This window comes from Coregonus lavaretus (assembly GCF_964263955.1).
Source record: "Coregonus lavaretus genome assembly, chromosome: 4".
Lineage (NCBI taxonomy): Eukaryota > Metazoa > Chordata > Actinopteri > Salmoniformes > Salmonidae > Coregonus > Coregonus lavaretus.
Window position 1 is genome coordinate 19,238,587 of NC_139991.1, and position 27,354 is coordinate 19,265,940.

Consider the following 27,354-nt stretch of genomic DNA (forward strand, 5'->3'; position numbering starts at 1 on the left):
GTTAAGAGGAACTAACATTAGCTCCCAAAGACTGAAATAAGATAAATATCGGTTTTCGAATGCACTTGAAATATGCAGCATGCAATATGAATGGTCTTGATCATATGGAGAGGTAACTATTGAAAGCTTGCCAATGTTACAGTTGACTAGCCTAGCCAGCTAATACTGTAAATGTCAATGTGCCTGCTCAGGAAGCTAGTGTTCATTAGCTATCTCTGTCAGTGAATTCAATTTAGAATCATGTTTTGGCATGATTGTCTCATTTCAAGTAACTAGCTGCAGGCTTAAATAAACATTCAATCATATAATCTGCATAGAAACCCAAATAAAAGCATGTAGATAGAAAGATGTGTGTGTCATGTACAGTGCATTCGGAAATTATTCAGACCCCTTGACTTTTTCCACATTTTGTTACGTTACAGCTTTATTCTAAAATTGATTAAATTAAATTATTTCCTCATCAATCTACACAAAATACCCCATAATGACAAAGTGAAAACAGGTCTTTCAAAATTTTTGCAAATGTATAAAATTAACTTTAAAAATACCTTATTTACATAAGTATTCAGACCCTTTGCCATGAGACTCGAAATTGAGCTCAGGTGCATCCGGTTTCCATTGATCATCCTTGAGATGTTTCTACAACTTGATTGGAGTCCACCGGTGGTGAATTCAATTGATTGGACATGATTTGGAAATGAACACACATCTATATAAAGGTCCCACAGTTGACAATGCATGTTAGAGCAAACACCAATCCATGAGGTCTAAGTAATTGTCCGTAGAGCTCAGAGACAGAATTGTCTCGAGGCACAGATCTGGGGAAGGTTACCAAAAAATGTCTGCAGCATTGAAGGTCCCCAAGAACACAGTGGCCTCCATCATTCTGAAATGGAAGAAGATTGTAACCACCAAGAATCTTCCTAGAGCTGGCCGCACGGCCAAACTGAGCAATCGGGGGAGAAGGGCCTTGGTCAGGGAGATGGGAGAACCTTCCAGTAGGCCAACCATCTCTGCAGCACTCCACCAATCAGGCCTTTATAGTAGAGCGGCCAGACGGAAGCCACTCCTCAGTAAAAGGCACGACAGCCCACTTGGAGTTTGCCAAAAGGCACCTAAAGGACTCTCAGACCATGAGAAACAAGATTCTCTGGTCTGATGAAACCAAGATTGAACTCTTTGGCCTGAATGCCAAGCGTCACGTCTGGAGGAAACCTGGCACTATCCCTACGGTGAAGCATGGTGGTTGCAGCATCATGCTGTGGGGATGTTTTTCAGCGGCAGGGACTGGGAGACTAGTCAGGAGAGGGAAAGATGAATGGAGCAAAGTACAGAGAGATCCTTGATGAAAACCTGCTCCAGAGTGCTCAGGACCTCAGTCTGAGGCGAAAGTTCCCCTTCCAACAGGACAACGACCCTAAGCACACAGCCAAGACAATGCAGGTGGCTTCGGGACAAGTCTCTGAATGTCCTTGAGTGGCCCAGCCAGAGACCGATCAAACATCTCTGGAGACCTGAAAATAGCTGCATATTTGCAATTAAACGCCAGAATTTTCCTTTCTAAATGGGCTTTTTTGAAAGATATCACGTAGTAGAACTGCATAAGAGTTTTGAAATCTGTGGAATTAGAGTATGATAGCTAAGGAGATGGAGAAAATTCTGGCGTTTGATTGCAAATATGCAGACGGAGTCGAAAAGAGAACACACAGGCTGTTGTATAAAACACCGGTCTCCGGATTGTATCTTCAAACTAAGGGCAACCATGGCATCCGTGACAGAGTGGGAGAAACGTCCTTCCATGTATCCAGGTAAGATAGTCTAGCTAGCTGATTTTGTCAGAAAGTCATTTTCATTTCAAGTTAAAGTGTACTGTTAGCTAGGTAGCTAACGTTAGCTGGCTGGCTCGCTAGCTAACGTTACGTGTATGATCTGTGTAGTTATATTATTCGTATCTCCGAGCCATTTGCATTGCTAGTTATAGCTTAATGTTAGCTAGCTAACATCGAACCTGGTTGGTTAGCCACCTGCAGATTCATGCAGGGTAGTAACGTTATGAGTTGGGATTATGGTTAATTGTTTAGCTAGCTTGCTACATGTCTAAACAAAAGACTCCACTATGCAAGTAACCATTTCAATAGATATAGAATGTTCATGATGTCACTGTGACAACTGTCGATAGACGTAGCTGGTAAATTTGCTCTGGCTATCTACTCCAATTTCAGAGCTCTCTCATCTGAGTGTGCAAGAATGCAGAATAACTGACAAATTGACGAACCCTCAACACCCGTTGAATATGGCCGGTGTCAGTAAGCGTTGGCAAAAAAGCATAGTTAAATTGTTGCCAGCAGCACAGTTGCAGTCACCAACGCTCTGGATAACATAAAAACAGCCTATCCAGCTCTGCTAGGGTGAGTAAAATGGTCAGAGTGAGCTGTTCTCTCAATTATGTCTGGAAGTAGCTAGCAAGCTATCCAACTTTAGCCAGTTAGCTTGGGTGCTGGACTGCTGTTGTTAGGTCAGAACGCTCGGATCAACCCTACTTCTCGGCCAGAGCGTCCAGTGTGCACTCTGAGCGCTCCGAGAGCGAAACGCTCAGAATTTACGAACGGACAATCTGACAATGCTCTGAGTTTACGAATGCCCAGAGCACACTCTGCGTACCCTCTGGCACTTCAGAATAAATTTACGAACACACCCATAGTATAAACCAGCCTTTAGTCTTGAAATCTTTGGTTCTTTAGTACATGGCCTCACATGTGAATCCTTAAAGTGATGGGTGGGGCTAAGGCTTTAGAGGGTGTGAACGATGCTGAATGGGTGTAGACAAAGAAGAGCTCTCCATTAGGTGCACTCAAACATTCAAGTGCCATTTTCTCAAAAGTGAGATTACAAGTTTATCACCTTTCAAAGCAGAATTACTTTCCCATTGTTCCTCAACTGTAGTGTATGATATACAATTTTCTAGCTCTGAGTCTCTACTTTTATCCAATGTAAAAAAACACCATTTAAAATGTTGCTACATAAGACCGAATCGAGCCGGTCGGTCACAAATACAGGTGTGCCAAGCTTGTAGCGTCATACCCAAGAAGACTCGAGGCTGTAATCGCTGCCAATGGTGCTTCAACAAAGTACTGAGCAAAGAATCTGAATACTTATGTAAGTGTGATATCAGTTTTTTATTTTTAATACATTTGCAAAACGTAATTATGGGGTATTGTATGTAGATTGATGAGGAAAAAAACAATTTAATCCATTTTAGAATAAGGCTGTAACGTAACAAAATGTGGAAAAAGTGAAGGGGTCGGAATACTTTCCGAATGCACTGTATGCTAGAATGGAGGTTTAAAAAACGACAGCTGCATATGCATATTAGCCAATACATATGGCACAACCTACACATACAGTGGGGGGAAAAAGTATTTAGTCAGCCACCTATTGTGCAAGTTCTCCCACTTAAAAAGATGAGAGAGGCCTGTAATTTTCATCATAGGTACACGTAAACTATGACAGACAAAATTAAAAAAATATATATTGTGTTGGCTGATGTTCCTGATTGTACCGCATATCTTGATGACCTGGTTGTTCATTCGACTACCTGGCTTGATCACATGAGCACATTGAGGGCTGTGTTTGCACGCTTGGCCAGCGCTTCTTTGACCCTTAACTTAGCCAAATGTGAGTTTGGAAAGGCTACTGTTACCTATTTGGGTAAAGAGGTGGGTCGGGGTTAGGTGCGTACCGTAACAGCTAAGGTGGACGCTATCACCCGGTTTCCTGCCCCTGCCACTAGACGGGAGTTACACAGATTCTTAAGCATGACGGGTTATTATCGTACATTTTGTAGGAATTTCTCAACTGTTGTAGCCCCAATGACTAGGCTACTCAGTCCTTCAGTGTTCTTTGAGTGGACCGCTGAGTGTCAATCTGCTTTTGACTCTGTAAAAGCACTATTGTGTACTTCTCCTGTTCTTTTGCCCCTGATTTCCTGAAACCATTTAAGTTGGAGGTGGATGCCAGTTCAGTGGGTGCAGGTGCTGTACTATTACAGGAACACGATGGTCTAGATCACCCCGTTTGTTACTTCTCTCGCAAATTCAACAGCTGTCAGTCACGTTATTCCACTATCGAACAGGAGACTCTGGCGCTGTTGTTTGCCCTACAATTATTTGAAGTTTATGTTGGCTCCAGTGTGTTGCCTGTTGTGGTATACACAGACCACAACCCTTTAACTTTTTTGAGCCGCATGTATAACCACAACCAACGTCTTATGCGTTGGGTGTTGGTTATACAGGGTTATAATTTAGAAATTCAGCATATAAAGGGTGCAGAAAACGTGGTAGCGGATGCTCTGTCCCGTGCCTAGTTCAGAAAATAATAAAACGAGGCGTTGACAACTAGGGGGGGATGTGTTGTAAGTATTTGGTATAATAAAGAAAATATATAGGTATGTGTAAGGTTCTTATCATAAACCCAGCGGTTTACTCTTTTTTTTTGGGGGGGGGGGGGGGGGGGGCGTGTTACGTGTGACGTGTTTTTCTATCTCCCCATTTTCCTGTGTAGTATGTTTGTGTGTTCTGGGCATTACAGGTGTGCTGAGTTGCGGCTGACGATGGTGGGCGTGGCTTCGGTCCGCAGTCCTGGCAGCTGTGGCTGATTGATGAGATTATACCTGTTTGCCGTGTGAGCTCGAAGAGGGGGGGGGGGGACACTTGTTGTTTGGCTGTTTGGTTGTGTTAATTTATCTTTGTTTGTGTTCCAGCCTGTCCTCCTGATGTACTCCACCCTACCTAGGTCCTGGAGAAGGGAAAGTTAGATCTGCCCATGGGTGTACATTCCCACGTAGATAACCCATTGTTTTATACACTAGGTTAGCCGAGTGGGTGTCACCCCTGTATTTTCTGGTAAACAGGCAGGAAAGTGGGTTAGGGTTAGAGTGTGATAGGAAGGTTTAGGTGTGTAGAAGAGGAGGGACCTTTTGTTTATTTTCATTAATTGGACCCCGTTCCCAAATATTCCCTTCTCTTACCTTCCCTGGTTTGTTTGATTGATTTGTTGTTTCCTTACTGTTTCTTTATGGGTGTTGTATATTTATTTTAAGTACCTTACTAAACGTCCCCCGAGGGCTAACCTTGAGATCTGGTTGTTGTCTGGTTATTTTAGTTCATTACACCCCACATTTCTTCCCCATCCATCTAGTTTACCTTGTGTGCGCAGGCACAGGCATTTACGTCTCCTCCTCAGATGAACTACACCCGAGGGGAAATGATCAAGGCGTAACATGGTTGTCGATGGAATTACAGAATCTCCACATGAGACCTGGATGGAGTCTGAGGACAAAGTGAGGGAAATGATCTCTGAGAAATTGAAGATGGACTACAGGAAGATTGAGGCGGGGCGCACCCACAGGACTGGAAAACCCACCACCGGCCCAGGTGACAGCCCCAGGCCGATAGTGGTCAAGTTCCTGAGGTTCAAGGACAAGGTAGCTGTTCTGGAAAGAGCCAAGAACTTGAGAGGAACGTATATCTTTCTCAATGAGGACTATCCTGAAGCTGTGCGCCAGATGAGGAAAGAAATTATCCCAGCCATGAAAGCTGCCAGAGCGCATGGGGACATTTCTTACATCCGCTATGACAGGCTCACTGTCCATATTTACATTCATATATTAGCAATTTCTGAGACTCACTTAGATAATTCATTTGATGATACAGCAGTAGCAATGCAAGAATATAACACCTACAGAAGAGACAGAAATGATTATGGGGGAGGTGTTGCTGTATATATATATATATATATATATATATATATATATATATATATATATATATATATATATATATATATACACATATATACACACACAGTGGGGAGAACAAGTATTTGATACACTGCCGATTTTGCAGGTTTTCCTACTTACAAAGCATGTAGAGGTCTGTAATATTTATCATAGGTACACTTCAACTGTGAGAGACGGAATCTAAAACAAAAATCCAGAAAATCACATTGTATGATTTTTAAGTAATTAATTTGCATTTTATTGCATGACATAAGTATTTGATACATCAGAAAAGCAGAACTTAATATTTGGTACAGAAACCTTTGTTTGCAATTACAGAGATCATACGTTTCCTGTAGGTCTTGACCAGGTTTGCACACACTGCAGCAGGGATTTTGGCCCACTCCTCCATACAGACCTTCTCCAGATCCTTCAGGTTTTGGGGCTGTCACTGGGCAATACAGACTTTCAGCTCCCTCCAAATATTTTCTATTGGGTTCAGGTCTGGAGACTGGCTAGGCCACTCCAGGAACTTGAGATGCTTCTTACGGAGCCACTCCTTAGTTGCCCTGGCTGTGTGTTTCGGGTCGTTGTCATGCTGGAAGACCCAGCAACGACCCATCTTCAATGCTCTTACTGAGGGAAGGAGGTTGTTGGCCAAGATCTCGCGATACATGGCCCCATCCATCCTCCCCTCAATACGGTGCAGTCGTCCTGTCCCCTTTGCAGAAATCCCCAAAGAATGATGTTTCCACCTCCATACTTCACTGTTGGGATGGTGTTCTTGGGGTTGTACTCATCCTTCTTCTTCCTCCAAACACGGTGAGTGGATTTTAGACCAAAAAGCTCTATTTTTGTACTCATCCTTCTTCTTCCTCCAAACACGGTGAGTGGAGTTTAGACCAAAAAGCTCTATTTTTGTCTCATCAGACCACATGACCTTCTCCCATTCCTCCTCTGGATCATCCAGATGGTCATTGGCAAACTTCAGACGGGCCTGGACATGCGCTGGCTTGAGCAGGGGGACCTTGCGTGCGCTGCAGGATTTTAATCCATGACTGCGTAGTGTGTTACTAATGGTTTCTTTGAGACTGTGGTCCCAGCTCTCTTCAGGTCATTGACCAGGTCCTGCCGTGTAGTTCTGGGCTGATCCCTCACCTTCCTTATGATCATTGATGCCCCACGAGGTGAGATCTTGCATGGAGCCCCAGACCGAGGGTGATTGACCGTCATCTTGAACTTCTTCCATTTTCTAATAATTGCGGCAACAGTTGTTGCCTTCTCACCAAGCTGCTTGCCTATTGTCCTGTAGCCCATCCCAGCCTTGTGCGGGTCTACAATTTTATTCCTGATGTCCTTACACAGCTCTCTGGTCTTGGCCATTGTGGAGAGGTTGGAGTCTGTTTGATTGAGTGTGTGGACAGGTGTCTTTTATACAGGTAACGAGTTCAAACAGGTGCAGTTAATACAGGTAATGAGTGGAGAACAGGAGGGCTTCTTAAAGAAAAACTAACAGGTCTGTGAGAGCCGGAATTCTTACTGGTTGGTAGGTGATCAAATACTTATGTCATGCAATAAAATGCAAATTAATTACTTAAAAATCATACAATGTGATTTTCTGGATTTTTCCGTCTCTCACAGTTGAAGGGTACCTATGATAAAAATGACAGACCTCTACATGCTTTGTAAGTAGGAAAACCTGCAAAATCGGCAGTGTATCAAATACTTGTTCTCCCCACTGTATATTCATATATACAGTGAGGGAAAAAAGTATTTGATCCCCTGCTGATTTTGTATGTTTGCCCACTGACAAAGAATGCAAATAAATGTATAACATTTTTGACATGCGTTTTCCTGGATTTTGTTGTTGTTATTCTGTCTCTCACTGTTCAAATAAACCTACCATTAACATTATAGACTGATCATGTCTTTGTCAGTGGGCAAACGTACAAAATCAGCAGGGGATCAAATACTTTTTTCCCCTCACTGTATATATTCATTCAGAGCCATATCCCTGTAATGCTTAAAGAAGATCTTATGTCAATTGTTATTGAAGTGTTGTGGTTGCAGGTTCACTTGCCACATGTAAAGCCTTTTCTTTTGGAGTGTTGCTATAGGCCACCAAGTGTGAACAGTCAGTATCTAAATAATGTGTGTGAAATGCTTGATAGTGTACAGTGCCTTGCAAAGGTATTCATCCCCCTTGGTGTTTTTCCTATTTTGTTGCATTACAACCTGTAATTTAAATTGATTTTTATTTGGATTTCATGTAATGGACATACACAAAATAGTCAAAATTGGTGAAGTGAAAAAAATAACTTGTTTCAAAAAATTAAAATAAATTAATAACGGAAAAGTGGTGCGTGCATATGTATTCACCCCCTTTGCTATGAAGCCCTTAAATAAGATCTGGTGCAACCAATTACCTTCAGTAGTCACATATTTAGTTAAATAAAGTCCACCTGTGTGCAATCTAAGTGTCACATGATCTGTCACATGATTTAAGTATATATACACACACCTGTTCTGAAAGGCCCCAGAGTCTGCAACACCACTAAGCAAGGGCCACCACCAAGCAAGCTGCACCAAGAAGACCAAGGAGCTCTCCAAACAGGTCAGGGGCAAAGTTGTGGAGAAGTACAGATCAGGGTTGGGTTATAAAAAAATATCAGAAACTTTGAACATCCCACGGAGCACCATTAAATCCATTATAAAAAAATGGAAAGAATATCGTACCTCAAACAAACCTGCCAAGACAGAGCCAACCACCAAAACTCACAGCCCAGGCAAGGAGGGCATTAATCAGAGAGGCAACAAAGAGACCAAAGATAACCCTGAAGGAGCTTCAAAGCTCCACAGTGGAGATTGGCGTATCTGTCCATAGGACCACTTTAAGCCGTACACTCCACAGAGCTGGGCTTTACAGAAGAGTGGCCAGAAAAAAGCCATTGCTTAAAGAAAAAAAATAAGCAAACACGTTTGGTGTTCGCCAAAAGGCATGTGGGAGACTCCCCAAACATATGGAAGAAGGTACTCTGGTCAGATGAGACTAAAATTGAGCTTTTTGGCCATCAAGGAAAACGCTATGTCTGGCGCAAATCCAACTCCTCTCATCACCCCGAGAACACCATCCCCACAGTGAAGCATGGTGGTGGCAGCATCATGCTGTGGGCATGTTTTTCATCGGCAGGGTCTGGGAAACTGGTCAGAATTTAAGGAATGATGGATGGCGCTAGTCTTGGAATGGCCTAGTCAAAGCCCAGACCTCAATCCAATTGAGAATCTGTGGTATGACTTAAAGATTGCTATACACCAGCAGAACCCATCCAACTTGAAGGAGCTGGAGCAGTTTTGCCTTGAAGAATGGGCAACAATCCCAGTGGCTAGATGTGCCAAGCTTATCGAGACATACCCCAAGAGAATTGCAGCTGTAATTGCTGCAAAAGGTGGCTTTACACAGTATTGACTTTGGGGGGGGGGGGGGGGGGGGGGTGAATAGTTATGCACGCTCAAGCTTTCTGTTTTATTGCCTTATTTCTTGTTTGTTTCACACAAAAATAATATTTTGCATCTTCAAAGTGGTAGGCATGTTGTGTAAATCAAATGATACAAACCCCCCAAAAATCAATTTTAATTCCAGGTTGTCAGGCACAAAATAGGAAAAATGCCAAGGGGGGTGAATACTTTCGCAAGCCACTGTATGTGATGTAAACAGAGAGGTCTACTTTCTTGTGGACCTGAATATTGACTGGTTTTCATCAAGCTGTCCGCTCAAGAGGAAGCTTCTTACTGTACCAGTGCCTGTAATCTGGTTCAGGCTATTAAATCAACCTACCAGGGTGTTTACAAACACTACAGGAACAAGATCATCCACATGTATCAATCACATTTTTACTAATACTGTAGAACTTTGTTCTAAAGATGTATCCGTACCCATTGGATGCAGTGATCACAATATAGTGACTATATCCAGGAAAGCCAAAGTTCCAACAGCTGGGCCTAAAATAGTGTATAAGAGATCATACAAAAGATTTTGCTGTGACTCATATGTGGATGATATAAAAAAAAAAATTGTTGGTCTGATGTGATTACTAAGGAGCATCCAGACGCTGCACTTGATGAATTTATGAAATTGCTTGTTCCAATTATTGATAAACATGCACCTGTTAGGAAACTGACTGTTAGAAATGTTCAGGCTCCATGGATTGATGAGGAATTGAAAAACTGTATGGTTGAAAGAGATGGGGCAAAAGGATTGGCTAATAAGTCTGGCTGCACATCTGACTGGTTGACTTACTGCAAATTGAGAAATAATATGACTAAATTCAACAAAAAGAAGAAGAAACTGTATTATGAAGCAAAGATCAATGATATAAAGAATGATGGAAAATAACTTCAAATGAAATTATGGGCAGAAAGACAAATTCAACTCCATCATTCATCGAATCAGATGGCTTATTCATCACAAAACCATTTGATGTTGCCAATTATTTTAATGATTACTACATTGGCAAAGTGGGCAAACTTAGGCAGGAAATGCCAACAATGAACAGTGAGCCATCGTATTCATGCATAAAAAACAAATAATGAAAGAAAAGCATAGCAAGTTTCAATTTTGTAAAGTTAGGTGGGAAAATTATTGTTATCGATCAATAATGACAAACCTCCTGGCATTGACAACTTAGATGGAAAGCTAATGAGGATGGTAGCTGACTCTATAGCCACTCCTATCTGTCATATCTTTAATCTGAGCCTAGAGGAATGTCTTTGTCCTCAGGCCTGGAGGGAAGCCAAAGTAATTACGCTACCCAAGAGTGGTAAAGTGGCCTTTACTGGTTCTAACAGCACACCTATAAGCTTGCTGCCAGCTCTTAGCAAACTGTTGAAAAAAATGGTGTTTGACTAAATACAATGCTATTTCTCTGTAAACAAATTAACAACAGACTTTCAGCATGCTTATAGAGAAAGCCACTCAACATGTACTGCACTGACGCAAATGACTGATGATTGGTTGAATGAAATTGATAATAAGAAGATTGTGGGAGCTGTACTATTAGATTTCAGTGTAGCCTTTGATATTATTGACCATAACCTGTTGTTGAAAAAACGTACAGTTGAAGTCGGAAGTTTACATACACTTAGGTTGGAGTCATTAAAACTCGTTTTTCAACCACTCCACAAATGTCTTGTTAACAAACTATAGTTTTGGCAAGTCAGTTAGGACATCTACTTTGTGCATGACACATGTACTTTTTCCAACAATTGTTTACAGACAGATTATTTCACTTATAATTCACTGTATCACAATTCCAGTGGGTCAGAAGTTTACAAACACTAAGTTGACTGTGCCTTTAAACAGCTTGGAAAATTCCAGAAAATTATGTAATGGCTTTAGAAGCTTCTGATAGGCTAATAGACATCATTTCAGTCAATTTAAGGTGTACCTGTGGATGTATTTCAAGGCCTACCTTCAAACTCAGTGCCTCTTTGCTTGACATCATGGGAAAACAAAATGAAATCAGCCAAGACCTCAGAAAAAAAGTCTGGTTCATCCAGCAATTTCCAATTTCCAAACGCCTGAAGGTACCACGTTCATCTGTACAAACAATAGTACGCAAGTATAAACACCATTGGACCACGCAGCCATCATACCGCTCAGGAAGGAGACGTGTTCTGTCTCCTAGAAATGAACGTACTTTGGTGCGAAAAGTGCAAATCAATCCCAGAACAACAGCAAAGGACCTTGTGAAGATGCTGGAGGAAACAGGTATAGAAGTATCTATATCCACAGTAAAACGAGTCCTATATCGACATAACCTGAAAGGCCGCTCAGCAAGGAAGAAGCCACTGCTCCAAAACTGCCATAAAAAAGCCAGACTACGGTTAGCACCTGCACATGGGGACAAATATCATACTTATATCATACAGCTGCAGCTGGCCCAAAACAGAGTGGCACGTCTTGCTCTTCATTGTAATCAGATTACATTTTTTTTTAAATGTCCTTGAGCTGTTCTTGTCTATTAATGTTCTGTATTATGTCATGTTTCATGTTTTGTGTGGACCCCAGGAAGAGTAGCTGCTGCTTTTGCAACACCTAATGGGGATCCTAATAAAATACCAACTGATTGGCTCAAACGCAATGCTGTCATCAAGGCAAAGGGTGGCTACTTTGAAGAATCTCAAATATAAAAAATATATTTTGATTTGTTTAATCTTTTCTGGTTATTACATGATTTAATGTGTTATTTCATAGTTTTGATGGCTTCACTATTGATCTACAATGTAGAAAATTGTACAAATAAAGAAAAACCCTTGAATGAGTAGGTGTGTCCAAACATTTGACTGGTAGAGTACGTTTCATGCATATACATTCAAACAAAGAACACCATCACAAATAGGGTTTCACCATTTATTGAGCATGAAGACAAATAGCAAAGGTGTCTCAGGCAGTATTTCAGGTATCTAAATATAGAGTCAATCAATGTATATCAAGTGCCATGGAGGGCACAATCCTACAATGTAGCAGTCTAGAAATGACAGCTTTACCATCTATGCAAAAAGCCTGGGCCTCTGATTTAGAACTGTCATCAACACATGCTTCAGTATTACCCCTTCTCTCAAGGAGCATTTGTGAGCCCAGGCCCCATAGGCGTATCGTTAGGATCCCACCCTGGTCACTGATGTAGCTGACCAATGTAGAGAGACACAAGTGCCTTAGCACAAAGCAATCTAAATATTGTGTGGTCCAGAGACGAGAACTCTACCATCTATGGCAAAAACCTGGGCACCTGATGGGGACAATATAATTCTCACCATGGCATGTTACAATAGTAAAATAATCTGTCACCTGTTAAACTGATTATACTTTGAATTTAGTCTTTGAGATCTCAAACAAGCACGTACGTGTATCTGTAGTTGGTGTTCTTCAAATCTAAAATGCACTAGACCCACATAAAAAAAGACAACAGGTAAATGCATATTGTTTTGTGGGTTTTGTCTTACAGTCTAGTGCATTTTGGAATATTTTTTATTCTGTACAGGCTTCCTTCTTTTCACACTGTCATTTAGTATTGTGGAGTAACTACAATGTTGTTGATTCATCCTCAGTTATCTCCTATCACAGCCATTAAACTCTGTAACTGTTTTAAAGTCACCATTGGCCTCATGGTGAAATCCCTGAGCGGTTTCCTTCCTCTCCGGCAACTGAGTTAGGAAGGACGCCTGTATCTTTCTAGTGACTGGGTGTATTGATACACCATCCAAAGTGTAATTAATAACTTCACCATGCTCAAAGGGTTATTCAATTTCTGCTTTTTATATTTTCACCCATCTACCAATAGGTGCCCTTCTTTGCGGGTCATTGGAAAACCTCCCTGGTCTTTGTTTGAAATTCACTGCTCGACTGAGGGACCTTACAGATAATTGTATGTGTGGGGTACAGAGATGGGGTAGTCATTCACAAATCATGTTAAACACTATAATTGCATACAGAGTCCATGCAACTTATTAATGAGACTTGTTAAGCACATTTTTACTCCTGAACTTATTTAAGCTTGCCATAACAATGGGGTTGAATACTTATTGACTCAAGACATTTCAGCCTTTCATTTTTAATTAATTTGTAAACATTTCCAATAACATAATTCTACTTTGACATTATGGGGTATTGTGTGTAGGCCAGTGACACAAAAGCTCAATTTAATCAATTTTAAATTCAGGCTGTAACAACAAAATGTGGAGGTGTGAATAAAGGTGTGTGAATAATATTAAATAACATTTCACAAAAGGAAATACAGTAGCTGCTGCTAACTTATATATCGCCCCGACACAATGTTATCTTGACACTGACAAAGTTGTTAAGGAACAGAATCTGACCCAGGAATCCACATACTAGTGATAAAGTAAAGACATCTCCATATATGGATATTGACCACTCCGCCTGGGGAAAAATCTCTCCAGTTCCATGAGATATCTGTATTTTCATTGGTTGGATTGAGATGTAGAAGCCGTAGTGCTCAAATAAAATATATTTCAATCACTTCTATGTCATTTGTTATATTATTTGGGACTTTCAAAACTTAAAATTGAGGGGCTCCCGAGCATCGTCCGGGTTAGGGTGGGTTTGGCTGGGGGGTGGCTTTACTTGGCTCATAGCGCTCTAGCGACTCCTTGTGGCGGGCCAGGCGCCTGCAGGGCTGACCTCGGTCGTCATGTGAACGGTGTTTCCTCCGACACATTGGTGCGGCTGGCTTCCGGTTTAAGCGGGAGGGTGTTAAGAAGCGTGGTTTGGCGGGTCATATTTCGGAGGACACATGACTCGACCTTTGCCTCCCGAGCACGTTGGGGAGTTGCAGCGATGAGACATGATCGAAATTGGGGAGAAAAATTGTGTAAAATACAATTACAAGAAAAATACAAAATACAAAAATAAAACTTTGCTATTGCAACCTCTTTGCAATAAGGAATTGAGACCAAAATCTCAAGAGAAGTTTCAAGTGTTTATTACCAAGGATGCCGTCAGCTGAGTGCATACATTTAGAAAGTTCACAACACATCTTATACTCTTCCTTTCTTTTGGTCACCACCCTCTTGTAGGTGTCACCTCCCCAGCTATACATTTTATGACCCCAATGTGTTTCCCTTCTCTCCCCTGTGGAATGTCCCTGGTCCTCTCTTTGTTTAGCTAGATGTCAGAATCACAACCCATCCATCTTCATTGTCCTGGGCCTGACCCTGTCCCTGGTCCGAGGCAATTTCCTCTTATCTGATTAGGTCAACCTTTCCAAATTAGCATACACACAGTTTCATGGCCTAAACTCCATTAATACTCACAGGATACAAACAAACTACAGTTTAACTTGAAACATGTTACATTTTAACAGAATCCATCAACTTAAAATCATAATTGTAGTACAATTTGAATTTCCCTGTGGATTCACAATTATTTAGGGGAAAATATGTATTTGAGCATCTGTAGCAGCCTAGCAGGGCTAGATTATTAGGTTTGCATTAGCTGACACATCTTTCCTGAGATCTGTATTAGAACAGCTGTCATCCCCCCCACAGCGGCTGACTAGCCGTTCAGTCTAGCGGGCTGGGTAGCACAGTTGTCTACAGAGAGCTGAGTGATACGGAATGTGGGATGGAATGCCTGGTGGTGTTGTGTTGGTCTGTGGACACCAGAAAGTTGCAAAAACCCAACATTTCTAAGAGGGGTTGTCCTCCCAGCATGAAAGTCACATGCAGGCAGACAGACAGGCATGCAGACTCACCCAGAAGAGGAAGTTGAATGTGAATAGGAGGTACTTCAGACAGACGGTCCCGCATGTTTCCTTCTTCTCGTCGTACGCTGTCGCTGGTGCCCCCATGCTGCAGGAGAAAGAGAGAGGTGGGTTTGTTAACTTTATATCGGCTGGTGACTCTTTTAGGGACAGTTTCCCGGACACAGAATAAGCCTATTTTTGCGATCACAGATAATTCGGGCAATTATTAAATAAAAACGTTATTTGAGGAAGGATGCTTTTTACATTCGTATCACAAACCATTATTGAGAAAATCCCTTTTTAGACCTATACAGGCCTCCTTTAAGGCCCTATGATCCGTGAGCCATACATGGTAGAGTAAAACATCTTGGTGTCATAATACTCCTTATAGTGTGCTCTAAAATATGGAGTATGTCTATATTCTGAAGAAAAAATATGTCACATTGATTTATTCAACATAAAAATGATTATTATTAATATCTCAGAAGTACCCTTTTTGATTAAGCTTATTTATTTTGACATATTGTTTGGACCAATATACTGTAGGGTATATAAGGGTACCTAATAAGCCAAACAAAATCTAATGTTAAATATTTCTAACATATACTGCCCTAATTTTGATGAAGGATTAATTTCTCATGTGAAGTTGTGTGACTTTACTTACAAAACGATTTAATAAGACACAAACATTTGATACAAATATGTGGAAAAGTCCCTTTAAACCCTTTAAACCCATGAGTGTTCCAAATAAGCCCACCTCTTAAATAATCCATCTGAATTCATTTCCAAATGTTCAAAACATACAAACAGACATTTCTTATGTAAAATTTGATTATATTCTAAAGTTATTAAAATAAACTGATCATTACTATTCATCATGAAAGTAGCACTCATAACAGGGTCCAATCGTATCCACAGAGATCAATGTGGACTTAGGCTTTTGTTCTTGCCAACCAATACACACCTGATTCAACTAATCAACAAATCATAGATTTCAATCAAGTCATGATTAGTTGAATCAGGTGTGTTATTGCTTGGTTGGAGAAAAAAAATGCACCCACACTGGCCTTTTGTGGATAAGAAGCCATACACAAAGACCATAACAGATACAACTTTCAATTAATGAACTGAAAGCTCATTCACTTTTGCTGTACTGCTATTCTTGTTAATTAGTTCAACTTGTCTTCCTAAAGACTATCTGAAGACAGTTCCAAATCTCCCTCTCTACTGTTGTATTACAAAGGTACTGTACAAAGGTAAAAACAGAATCACGTGCATGAGTAGTCGCCCAATAGTCATCTTCTTGTCCCTCATTTGTTTGCATTTTTGTCCACCACTTGTAGGTCTTCTAACCCCGATATCCCTCAACCCTGATCATATTCTTCTCTCTCTGCATCAACTACTACCTGTCCACTCGAAACATCTTGGAGAGAGTACAGAAGTTTCTAATTGTTCCTAATCTTGGCAATTGGCTAGATATGCTAGATGCATACCTGTGTTTTAATCAATTTAAATCTTAACAAAAAACATTTACGCTGATGTTCATTAAATATTAGAGATATCAACACACTATCACGATGTTTCAATGCAAATTGGGCTTAAAGGGTAAATTGACCCCAAAACACTTCTGGGCCTTTTATAACACTTGACTGGACATTTGTCAGTACCCCAGACAGTTTTTAGGTTTCTGTATTTTAAAATGCGCAAAAAACTATGTTTATTTATCGTAACAACAACCATTGGTGTCTCGGCATTGAATTGACAAATACATTTGTTTTTTAATGTAAAATGTCTAAAAGGTCTTCCATATTGTCTGTAATCCGTTGATACGCTTCTTCGTGGTTCTAAGATTGATAATTACAGGAGGAGGGACGAAGGAGCATCTTACTATTGGTCTTTAAGAAAGGAAGTCAGGACAACAGGAAGTAAACAAAGAGATAGTAACTAGTAGCTAGGCTAGCGGTTAGTAGTGGTTTCCAAAGTAAAGTAATAGGCGAATAGTAGTCAAGTAGCTGAGTCACTTTAGGGAAGTAAGTAGGCAGAATATCTGGCCCAAATTGTATCCAGGTGCAATAATGTCCCTGTCAGATACAAATATACTGCACATTTTCACTCTTTTCCTGTCTGCGATAAAGCTTTGTGTCAGGCCATCCGACATCTTGATTATGGTGTCGATACGAAGTCTGAAGTGATCCACCAGCTGCGGTTTTCCGTGTGCAGTGATCACTTTATTCACTTTGGGACCGGTTGAAACCGGGTTCTGTTCCCACCATCTTCCCACCATGAACAGGAAAGCGCCAACCATTTCTGGTAGGTTGCAAGCTAAGTTGCTCACACCTGTAGTCACTACAAAGTAATTTATAACGTTGTTTGTTTGCCATTTGCGAACTAGCTCGCAATGTATTTGGCTTGCTACTGTAACAGTAACGTTATCCTGTCCAGTTGACTATTTTGTTTTTATTTTGCTTTGTGATGCAATTCCCTTTCCCATTATTCATAACATAGGGTGTTCACCCATAAAATGATTAATTCAGTCAAGGTTAATACAAATATCAAGTCAAATAAAAGTTTATTGGTCACGTAAACAGATTTGCAGATGTTAACGCAGGTCTAGCCAAATGCTTGTGTTTCTAGCTCCAACAGTGCAGAAATAATACCCAGCAAAACATTTTTTTTTTTACAAAACAATACGCATACAACCCAAAAGTAAAAAGAAAGAAATTAAGAAATATCAGAACGAGCAATGTCTGGAAAATACAGTGCCTTCAGAAAGTATTTCACACCCCTTAACTTTTCCCCCCCAAAAATGTGTGTTACGGCCTGAATTTAAAATGGATTAAATTGAAATTGTGTCACTGATCTTCACACAATACACCTATTGTGCATTCGGAAAGTATTCAGACCCCTTCCCTTTTTCATGTTACAAACTTATTCTAAAATTTATTTAAAAAAATCCTCAATCTACACACAATACCCCATAATGAGAAAGGGGCGGCAGGTAGCTTAGTGGTTAAGAGCGTTGTGCCAGTAACCGAAAGGTCGCTGGTTCTAATCCCCGAGCCAACTAGGTGAAAAATCTGTCGATGTGCCCTTGAGCAAGGCACTTAACCCTAATTGCTCCTGTAAGTCGCTCTGGATAAGAGCGTCTGCTAAATAACGTAAATGTAAATGTAAAGGGAAAACAGGTTTTTATAAATGTTTGCAAATGTATAAAAAAAAAAAAACTGAAATACCTTATTTACATAAGTATTCAGACCCTTTGCTATGAGACTCGAAATTGAGCTTAGGTGCATCATGTTTCCATTGATCATCCTTGAGATGTTTCTACAACTTGATTGGAGTCCACCTGTGGTAAATTCAATTAATTGGACATGATTTGGAAAGGCACACACCTGTTAATACACTGCTCAAAAAAATAAAGGAAACACTTAAACAACACAATGTAACCAAGTCAATCACACTTCTGTGAAATCAAACTGTCCACTTAGGAAGCAACACTGATTGACAATACATGTCACATGCTGTTGTGCAAATGGAATAGACAACAGGTGGAAATTATAGGCAATTAGCAAGACACCCCCAATAAAGGACTGGCTTTGCAGGTGGTGACCACAGACCACTTCTCAGTTCCTATTCTATTCTTCCTGGCTGATGTTTTGGTCACTTTTGAATGCTGGCGGTGCTTTCACTCTAGTGGTAGCATGAGACGGAGTCTACAACCCACACAAGGGGCTCAGGTAGTGCAGCTCATCCAGGATGGCACATCAATGCGAGCTGTGGCAAGAAGGTTTGCTGTGTCTGTCAGCGTAGTGGCCAGAGCATGGAGGCGCTACCAGGAGACAGGCCAGTACATCAGGAGACGTGGAGGAGGCCGTAGGAGGGCAACAACCCAGCAGAAGGACTGCTACCTCCGCCTTTGTGCAAGGAGGAGCAGGAGGAGCACTGCAAAATGACCTCCAGCAGGCCACAAATGTGCATGTGTCTGCTCAAACGGTCAGAAACAGACTCCATGAGGGTGGTAGGAGGGCCCGACGTCCACAGGTGGGGGTTGTGCTTACAGCCCAACACCGTGCAGGACGTTTGGCATTTGCCAGAGAACACCAAGATTGGCAAATTCGCCACAGGCGCCCTGTGCTCTTCACAGATGAAAGCAGGTTCACACTGAGCACATGTGACAGACGTGACAGAGTCTGGAGACGCCGTGGAGAACGTTCTGCTGCCTGCAACATCCTCCAGCATGACCGGTTTGGCAGTGGGTCAGTCATGGTGTGGGGTGGCATTTCTTTGGGGGGCCGCACAGCCCTCCATGTACTCGCCAGAGGTAGCCTGACTACCATTAGGTACCGAGATGAGATCCTCAGACCCCTTGTGAGACCATATGCTGGTGCGGTTGGCCCTGGGTTCCTCCTAATGCAAGACAATGCTAGACCTCATGTGGCTGGAGTGTGTCAGCAGTTCCTGCAAGAGGAAGGCATTGATGCTATGGACCGCCCGTTCCCCAGACCTGAATCCAATTGAGCACATCTGGGACATCATGTCTGGCTCCATCCACCAACGCCACGTTGCACCACAGACTGTCCAGGAGTTGGCGGATGCTTTAGTCCAGGTCTGGGAGGAGATCCCTTAGGAGACAATCCGCCACCTCATCAGGAGCATGCCCAGGCGTTGTAGGGAGGTCATACAGGCACATGGAGGCCACACACACTACTGAGCCTCATTTTGACTTGTTTTAAGGACATTACATCAAAGTTGGATCAGCCTGTAGTGTGGTTTTCCACTTTAATTTTGAGGGTGACTCCAAATCCAGACCTCCATGGGTTGATCAATTTGATTTCCATTGATAATTTTTGTGTGATTTTGTTGTCAGCACATTCAACTATGTAAAGAAAAAAGTATTTAATAATATTATTTCATTCATTCAGATCTAGGATGTGTTATTTTAGTGTTCCCTTTATTTTTTTGAGCAGTGTATAAGGACCCACAGTTGATGGTGCATGTCAGAGCAAAAACCAAGCCATGAAGTTGAAGGAATTGTCCATAGAGCTCTGAGACAGGATTGTGTCGAGGCACAGATCTGGGGAAGGGTACCAAAATATTTCTGCATCATTGAAGGTCCCCAAGAACACAGTGGCCTCCATCATTCTTAAATGGAAGAGGTTTGGAACCACCAAGACTCTTCCTAGAGCTGGCCAAACTGAGCAATCAGGGGAGAAGGGCCTTGGTCAGGGAGGTGACCAAGAACCCGATGGTCACTCTGACAGAGCTCCAGAGTTCCTCTGTGGAGATGGGAGAACCTTCCAGAAGAACAATCATCTCTGCAGCACCACCAATCAGGCCTTTATGGTAGAGTGGCCAGACGGAAACCACTCTTCAGTAAAAGGCACATCACAGCCCGCTTGGAGTTTGCAAAAAGGATCCTAAAGGACTCTCAGACCATGAGAAACAGGATTCTCTAGTCTGATGAAAACAAGATTGAACTCTTTGGTCTGAATGCCAAGTGTCACATCTGGAGGAAACCAGGCACCGCTCATCACCTGGCCAATACCATCCCTACGGTGAAGCATGGTGGTGAACGCATCATGCTGTGGGGATGTTTTTCAGCGGCAGGGACTGGGAGACTAGTCAGGATGGAGGTAAATATGAACAGAGCAAAGTACAGAGAGATCCTTGATGAAAACCTGCTCCAGAGCACTCAGGACCTCAGACTGGGGCGAAGGTTCACCTTCCAACAGGACAACAACCCTAAGCACACAGCCAAGACAACATTGGAGTGGCTTCGGGACAAGTCTCTGAATGTCCTTGAGTGGCCCAGCCAGGGCCCGGACTTGAACCCGATTGAACATCTCTGGAGAGACCTGAAAATAGCTGTGCAGCGACGCTCCCATCCAACCTGACAGAGCTTGAGAGGATCTGCAGAGAAGAATGGGAGAAACCCCCCAAATACAGGTGTGCTAAGCTTGTAGCATCATACCCAAGAAGACTCAAGGCTGTAATCGCTGCCAAAGGTGATTCAACAAAGTACTGAGTAAAGGGTCTGAATACTTATGTAAATGTATTATTTCAGTTTTAAAATTAGCAAAATAATCTAAAAAGCTGTTTTTGCTTCATCATTATGGGGTATTGTGTGTAGATTGAAGGAAAAAAAACGATTTAATCAATTTTAGAATAAGGTTGTAACGTAACAAAATGTGGAAAAAGTGACGGGGGCTGGAATACTTTCTGAATGCACTGTAAAACTCTGTTGCCAGAGAGGAAGGAAACTGCTCAGGGATTTCACCATGACGCCAATGGTGATTTTAAAACAGTTACAGAGTTTAATGGCTGTGATATGAGATAACTGAGGATGGATCAACAACATTGTAGTTACTCCACAATACTAACATATATGACAGAGTGAAAAGATGGAAGCCTGGCCTGTACAGAATAAAATATCCCAAAACATGCATCCTGTTTGCAATAAGGCACTAAAGTAATACTGCAGTGTAAATGTGGCAAAGAAATTAACTTTCTGTCCTGAATACAAAGCGTTATGTTTGGGGCAAATCCAACACAACACATCACTGAGTACCACTCTACATATTTTCAAGCATGGTGGTGGCTGGACCATGTTATGAATATGCCTGTCATCGGCAAGGACTAGGGAGTTTTTTAGGATAAAAAGAAACGGAAGAGAGCTAAGCACAGGCAAAATCCTAGAGGAAACCTTGGGTCAGTGTGCTTTCCAACGGACACAGAGACAAATTCACAAGGCCAAATATACACTGGAGTTGCGTTGCTTACTAAGACGACATTGAATGTTTGAGTGGCCTAGTTACAGTTTGGACTTAAAATCTATGGCAAGACTTGAAAATGGCTGTCTAGCAATGATCAACAACCAAGTTGACAGAGCTTAAAGAATTTTTAAAAGAATAAAATGGGGAAATATTTTACAATCCAGGTGTGCAAAGCTATTAAGAGACTTACCGAAAAAGATTCACAGCAGTAATCACTGCCAAAGGGGATTCTAACATGTATTGTCTCAGGCGGTTGAATACTTGTCTAATCAAGATATATTAGTGTTTAATTTTCCATTAATAACATCAACTTTCACTGAGTATTTTGTGTAGATCGTTAACAAAAAATGACAATTAAATTCATTTTAATCCCACTTTGTAACAACAAAATGCGGAAAAAGGGCAGCAGGTAGCTTAGTGGTTAAGAGCGTTGTGCCAATAACCGAAAGGTCGCTGGTTCTAATCCCCGAGCCGACTAGGTGAAAAATCTGTCAGCCAATCAGAATGAGTTTTTCCCCACAAAAGGGCTTTATTACAGACAGAAATACTCCTCAGCACCCATTGTTTGAGAGTGATCCATGTGTATTAACGGTAGTGATTGAGAACGTCTTCCTATTGGGAAGAAGGGAGTCCTAGTTGAAGGAAACATATGGAGACTAGTGAAAGTAACAAAGTGAATGGTAATATTAGTGGCTTCAGATAGCACTCTAATAATGCAATGTCTTAGTAATTTGAAGAAGTAAATGTTTCAATACAAGGTCACATAACGAACAGAGGGATTGAGCATTGGGACTGATATTAAATTAGAGGCCACCATCTGTTGTTTGGGTTAGAAATAAGCTTCCTGTGGACAAATAGATAGTCGCCAGTACTCACTGAACTCAAACAGGCTGTAAGGGACACAGTGGTCAATTTGGGACAGAAGTATGAATAATTTAATAAGATACATTTTTGACAATTTCCAATTATTATTTCTCAATTCTATAGTTTGGGTAGCACCAGTGATTTATGTAAGAAAGTAATGTCACCTAAAACCATAATCTGTTTCCATTACGTGTTGTGGTCCTCTGTAGCTCAGCTGGTAGAGCACGGCGCTTGTAACGCCAAGGTAGTGGGTTCGATCCCCGGGACCACCCATACACAAAAATGTATGCACGCACGACTGTAAGTCGCTTTGGATAAAAGCGTCTGCTAAATGGCATATTATTATTATTATTATTACGTGGAACTGTGTCCAGAATTGAAGTATATCATCCAAGTAACTGTTTTAGTACCGAATATTAAGTTGATAAGCCAGCACCAACGTTTTGAAGGTCCTAGCAGATTTGTTAAACAACAGGTTTCATATTTCAATACAAGGTCACAAATGTTTCAATACAAGGTCACATGACGAACAGAGGGATTGAGCATTGGGACTGATATTAAATTAGAGGCCGCCATCTGTTGTTTGGGTTAGAAATAAGCTTCCTGTGGACAAATAGATAGTCGCCAGTACTCACTGAACTCAAACAGGCTGTAAGGGACACAGTGGTCAATTTGGGACAGAAGTATGAATAATTTAATAAGATACATTTTTGACAATTTCCAATTATTATTTCTCAATTCTATAGTTTGGGTAGCACCAGTGATTTATGTAAGAAAGTAATGTCACCTAAAACCATAATCTGTTTCCATTACGTGTTGTGGTCCTCTGTAGCTCAGCTGGTCGAGCACGGCGCTTGTAACGCCAAGGTAGTGGGTTCGATCCCCGGGACCACCCATACACAAAAATGTATGCACGCACGACTGTAAGTCGCTTTGGATAAAAGCGTCTGCTAAATGGCATATTATTATTATTATTATTACGTGGAACTGTGTCCAGAATTGAAGTATATCATCCAAGTAACTGTTTTAGTACCGAATATTAAGTTGATAAGCCAGCACCAACGTTTTGAAGGTCCTAGCAGATTTGTTAAACAACAGGTTTCATATTTTGACTAGTTGATGCAACAGGTCAAAACGATAAGATTACAAGAGAGGGGCTCTGAGTTTGTTTACTTTAGAAGGTGCCTATTCCGCTCAACGGGACACCGTATCATCTGATGTGTCTGAAGTATAATTCTGTATAAGCATGGTTTTATCAAGACTTCCTGCCCAAGATGCAGTAAACTCAATTAAGATTAAGAATTTTTAGAACTGATTAAGATGTGCAAACTAAGTACATGTTTATTTTCTTTCTTTCAGGACTTATGGAATGTCCACTACCAAGTTTTCTGATGAGTTTACCAATTATGCTGTATCTCACCCTTCGAAATGCTTTCTGAGGCAGGTGCCTTGGGGGAACAGTTAGTATAAAGGTACCCGAATCCGGCTGTTAAGGGAGCTCCCAAAATAAGTAAGGCCTGGCAATTTTGTTTGTTTTTAGCACCTACAAACAACCCACCTGTTAATGAGTATTTGTTAGTGGTGTTAATATTTATTTATTGTGTGGGGTCTTTTTATTTTGGTTTTCACAGGTTAGAAAGGATGCACCTTAAAGGGCACACAAATGAAATGTTCTGAAGTATCTATTGTCACAGAGTTTTGGTTCCACACATGTAATTTCTGCTGATAAGAAATGTACTGAAAACCCCAATGTAAACCTGGTACACAAAATGTTTGGAATGTATGAAATGTCTTTAAATAATGAGTCTGAGGTACAGGGAAAGAAAAGGGAAGGAAACACTCACTTAATGGGGTTGAATGACCTCTGACCTCTGTTCTGACTTTCTGGTGAGGCCTGATCACCCTTACTAGAAAGACTAGAGACATTGGGTGAGATTTAAATGGGCTATGTAAGCACTAATAATTAGAAGAAGTTTATAATTAATCAAAAGTCCTATGTGTGATTCGGACCACGAGAAGGACAGAGAGAGTGCGCTGCCCCTGAATGAGGGACACCTGTCTCTAGTCTATTTTACTATTCCTTGAATTACCTTATGGGATACAATTAAGTTAAGATGGAGTGATCAAGGGTTGTAATTCTAATTTTATTAGTTATTTTGATTTAACCGGCAGCGTTGTTTTTTTGGGATGCATGAATCACGATGTGAGTCATTTGTCAAAAGGGAAGAAATGTATTGTTGTTTGTTTCGTTTTGTCTTGCTTCAATACAAATCTCACCAGATTGGGTCTGCAGGATGGTCGGGATTTCTCCCTAAGGATTAGCCCTCTGACTCCCTGACCCTGTAACTCTGCAGTGAGATCACCAAGATGATAGGGGAGTATAAGACAATTTGAGAAAAGAAAATGGTTTCAACTGTGTGTTGTTATTCACTTTTACATTTGTCTTAGACATTTGTATTAAGAATATTGGTAGTAGTAATAATTTGTCATACAGTAAATAGTTTCTCTGGATTTCCTGAATCAGAAATGCCCTAAACTAAATTGTTGTTCTGGGTGTCCTCTCTCGAGGTTATGGCGAAGGTGACCACAGATGGTATCAAATGCATGGAAGGGAACATTTGACCGAGAACAGTGTGAGCCTCACCCCCTCTAACCGGCTGAAGTAATGGCGACAATGGCGTTCGCTATGGCCCTGTCCTTCCTGAGTTGTTTATTTGGGGTATCAGGTCGATTGTGGAGGTCTACACACTGCGAAATGTATAATACTTTAGACTAGAAATGCATTAACATGCCACTCGCGACAAAAGCTCCAGCTCAAATGTAAATGCCAGAATCCATAAATGTAATGGTGTAATGAAGCATATGTGTAACTGTATGACGCGAAGGTCTTAAGTTAAAACATTCTACTGCAATGGTTTTACAAGTACAACCCAGAATGATTTTACAACCCAGAATGAAGGGTTTGAAAGTGTGTGGTTTTATGCGGTGATTTTGTTTACTTAGTACTTGGATTGTAGATTTTAGCTTTATTATGATGATTATGAATGAAATTAGATTCACTCCCGTTAATAGAAGTATAACCTTCATTACAATTTATTATAATGTATTTTGATAGAACCTCCTTTTGATAGCAGCTCAAATCTAAATGCTTACATAAAAATTCAATGATAATGTGATGGAAAAAGGTTATGTGAAGAGACAGCCTTGAAAATGTTCATCTTGTGTTTCGTGCCATAAATAATCCTTGGTTCCTGCCTGTAATTGGTAAAGATATGAGGGAGTCATGTAATTGGTAAAGATATGAGCCCCCCTCCTTAGGACCATCTGGCAGAACGCCCAGAATAAGTTAAGATAGGAGATGGTGCCAGACACATACAGGAACCAACCCTATGTAACTTGTCTGTGTAAGCAGTATATGAGAGATCTAATGGGACTGCCCTGACGGAGCTCACTTCAGACAAGTACTTTATGCATCCAAGTTTGACTGTGACCTCTCCAGCTTGCTGTTAATAAACAATGATTCATTTAAGTTTGACTTCGAGTGTCCCTGTGTAGAATTTCAAGGACAGACGTACTGCCAAATTCTCTAAAACGACGTTGGCCTCCAGTTTATGGTAGAGAAATGAACATTCAATTCTCTGGCAACAGCTCTGGTGGACATTCTTGCAGTCAGCATGTGAATTGCATGCTCCCTCAAAGCTTGAGATATCTGTGGCATTGTGTGGTGTGACAAAACTGCACATTTTAAAGTGGCCTTTTATTGTTCCCAGCACAAGGTGCACCTGTGTAATGATCATGCTGTTTAATCAGCTTCTTGATATGCCACACCTGTCTGGTGGATGAGAAAAAAAAGCTTTTTGTGCGTATGGAACATTTCGGAGACTTATTATTTTAGCTCATGAAACATGGGACCAACACTTTACATGTTGCGTTTATATTTTTGTTCAGTGTATATAATGTGTGTATGGACAGTATATGAATAGAAAAGAGAAAAGCTGTGTACAGCAGTAGATATATAGGATGAGCCATGACTAGCATACAGTATATACAGTACATATAAAGTGAGTTAAACAGTATGTAATCATTATTAAAGTGACCAGTGTTCAATGACTATGTACATAGGGCAAAGCAGTCTAAGGTGCAGGGTAGAATACCGTGTGGTAGCCGCTAGTAACAGTGACAGGTTCAGGGCAGGGTACTGGGTGGAGGCCGGCTAGTGGTGACTGTTTAACACTCTGATGGCTTGGAGATAAGCAGCTTCTATCAGTCTCTCGGTTCCAGCTTTGATGCACTTGTACTGTCTCCTCCTTCTAGATCAGGGGTAGGTAACCCTGTTACTGGATTTTGTTCCAACTAGGCACCACATCTGACACACTGAGCCAATTGATCAGTTCAGTGGTGCCTAAATTCAATACACCTGGTCTTCGGCACTCCAGGACTATGGTTGCCTACCCCTGTTCTATAGGCCGTAGCTCGGTTGGCTGAGGTCTTTGATGATCTTCTTGGCCTTCCTGTGACACCGGGTCCTGTAGATGTCCTGGAGGGCAGACACTGTGCCCCCGATGATGCGTTGGGCTGACCGCACCAGCCTCCTGAGGTGTGAAGGGACCATTTCAGGTCGTCAGTGATGTGAACGCCAAGGAAATTGAAGCTTTGACCCTCCATTGCGGCCCGATGT

At 41.3% G+C, this 27,354-nt stretch overlaps 1 protein-coding gene across 1 annotated transcript in view; it reads right to left on the reverse strand.

Annotated features, from left to right (window-relative positions):
* The window catches only part of LOC311128015 (CD151 antigen-like), a 77,253-nt gene that overhangs the window by 35,582 nt on the left and 14,317 nt on the right, over positions 1 to 27,354 (reverse strand). Inside the window, exon 2 of the mRNA XM_084159944.1 lies at positions 15,049 to 15,145. Coding sequence (XP_084016070.1) covers positions 15,049 to 15,144 — 96 coding nt within the window. The 5' untranslated portion in view covers position 15,145. The remainder of the gene's footprint in view (positions 1 to 15,048; positions 15,146 to 27,354) is intronic.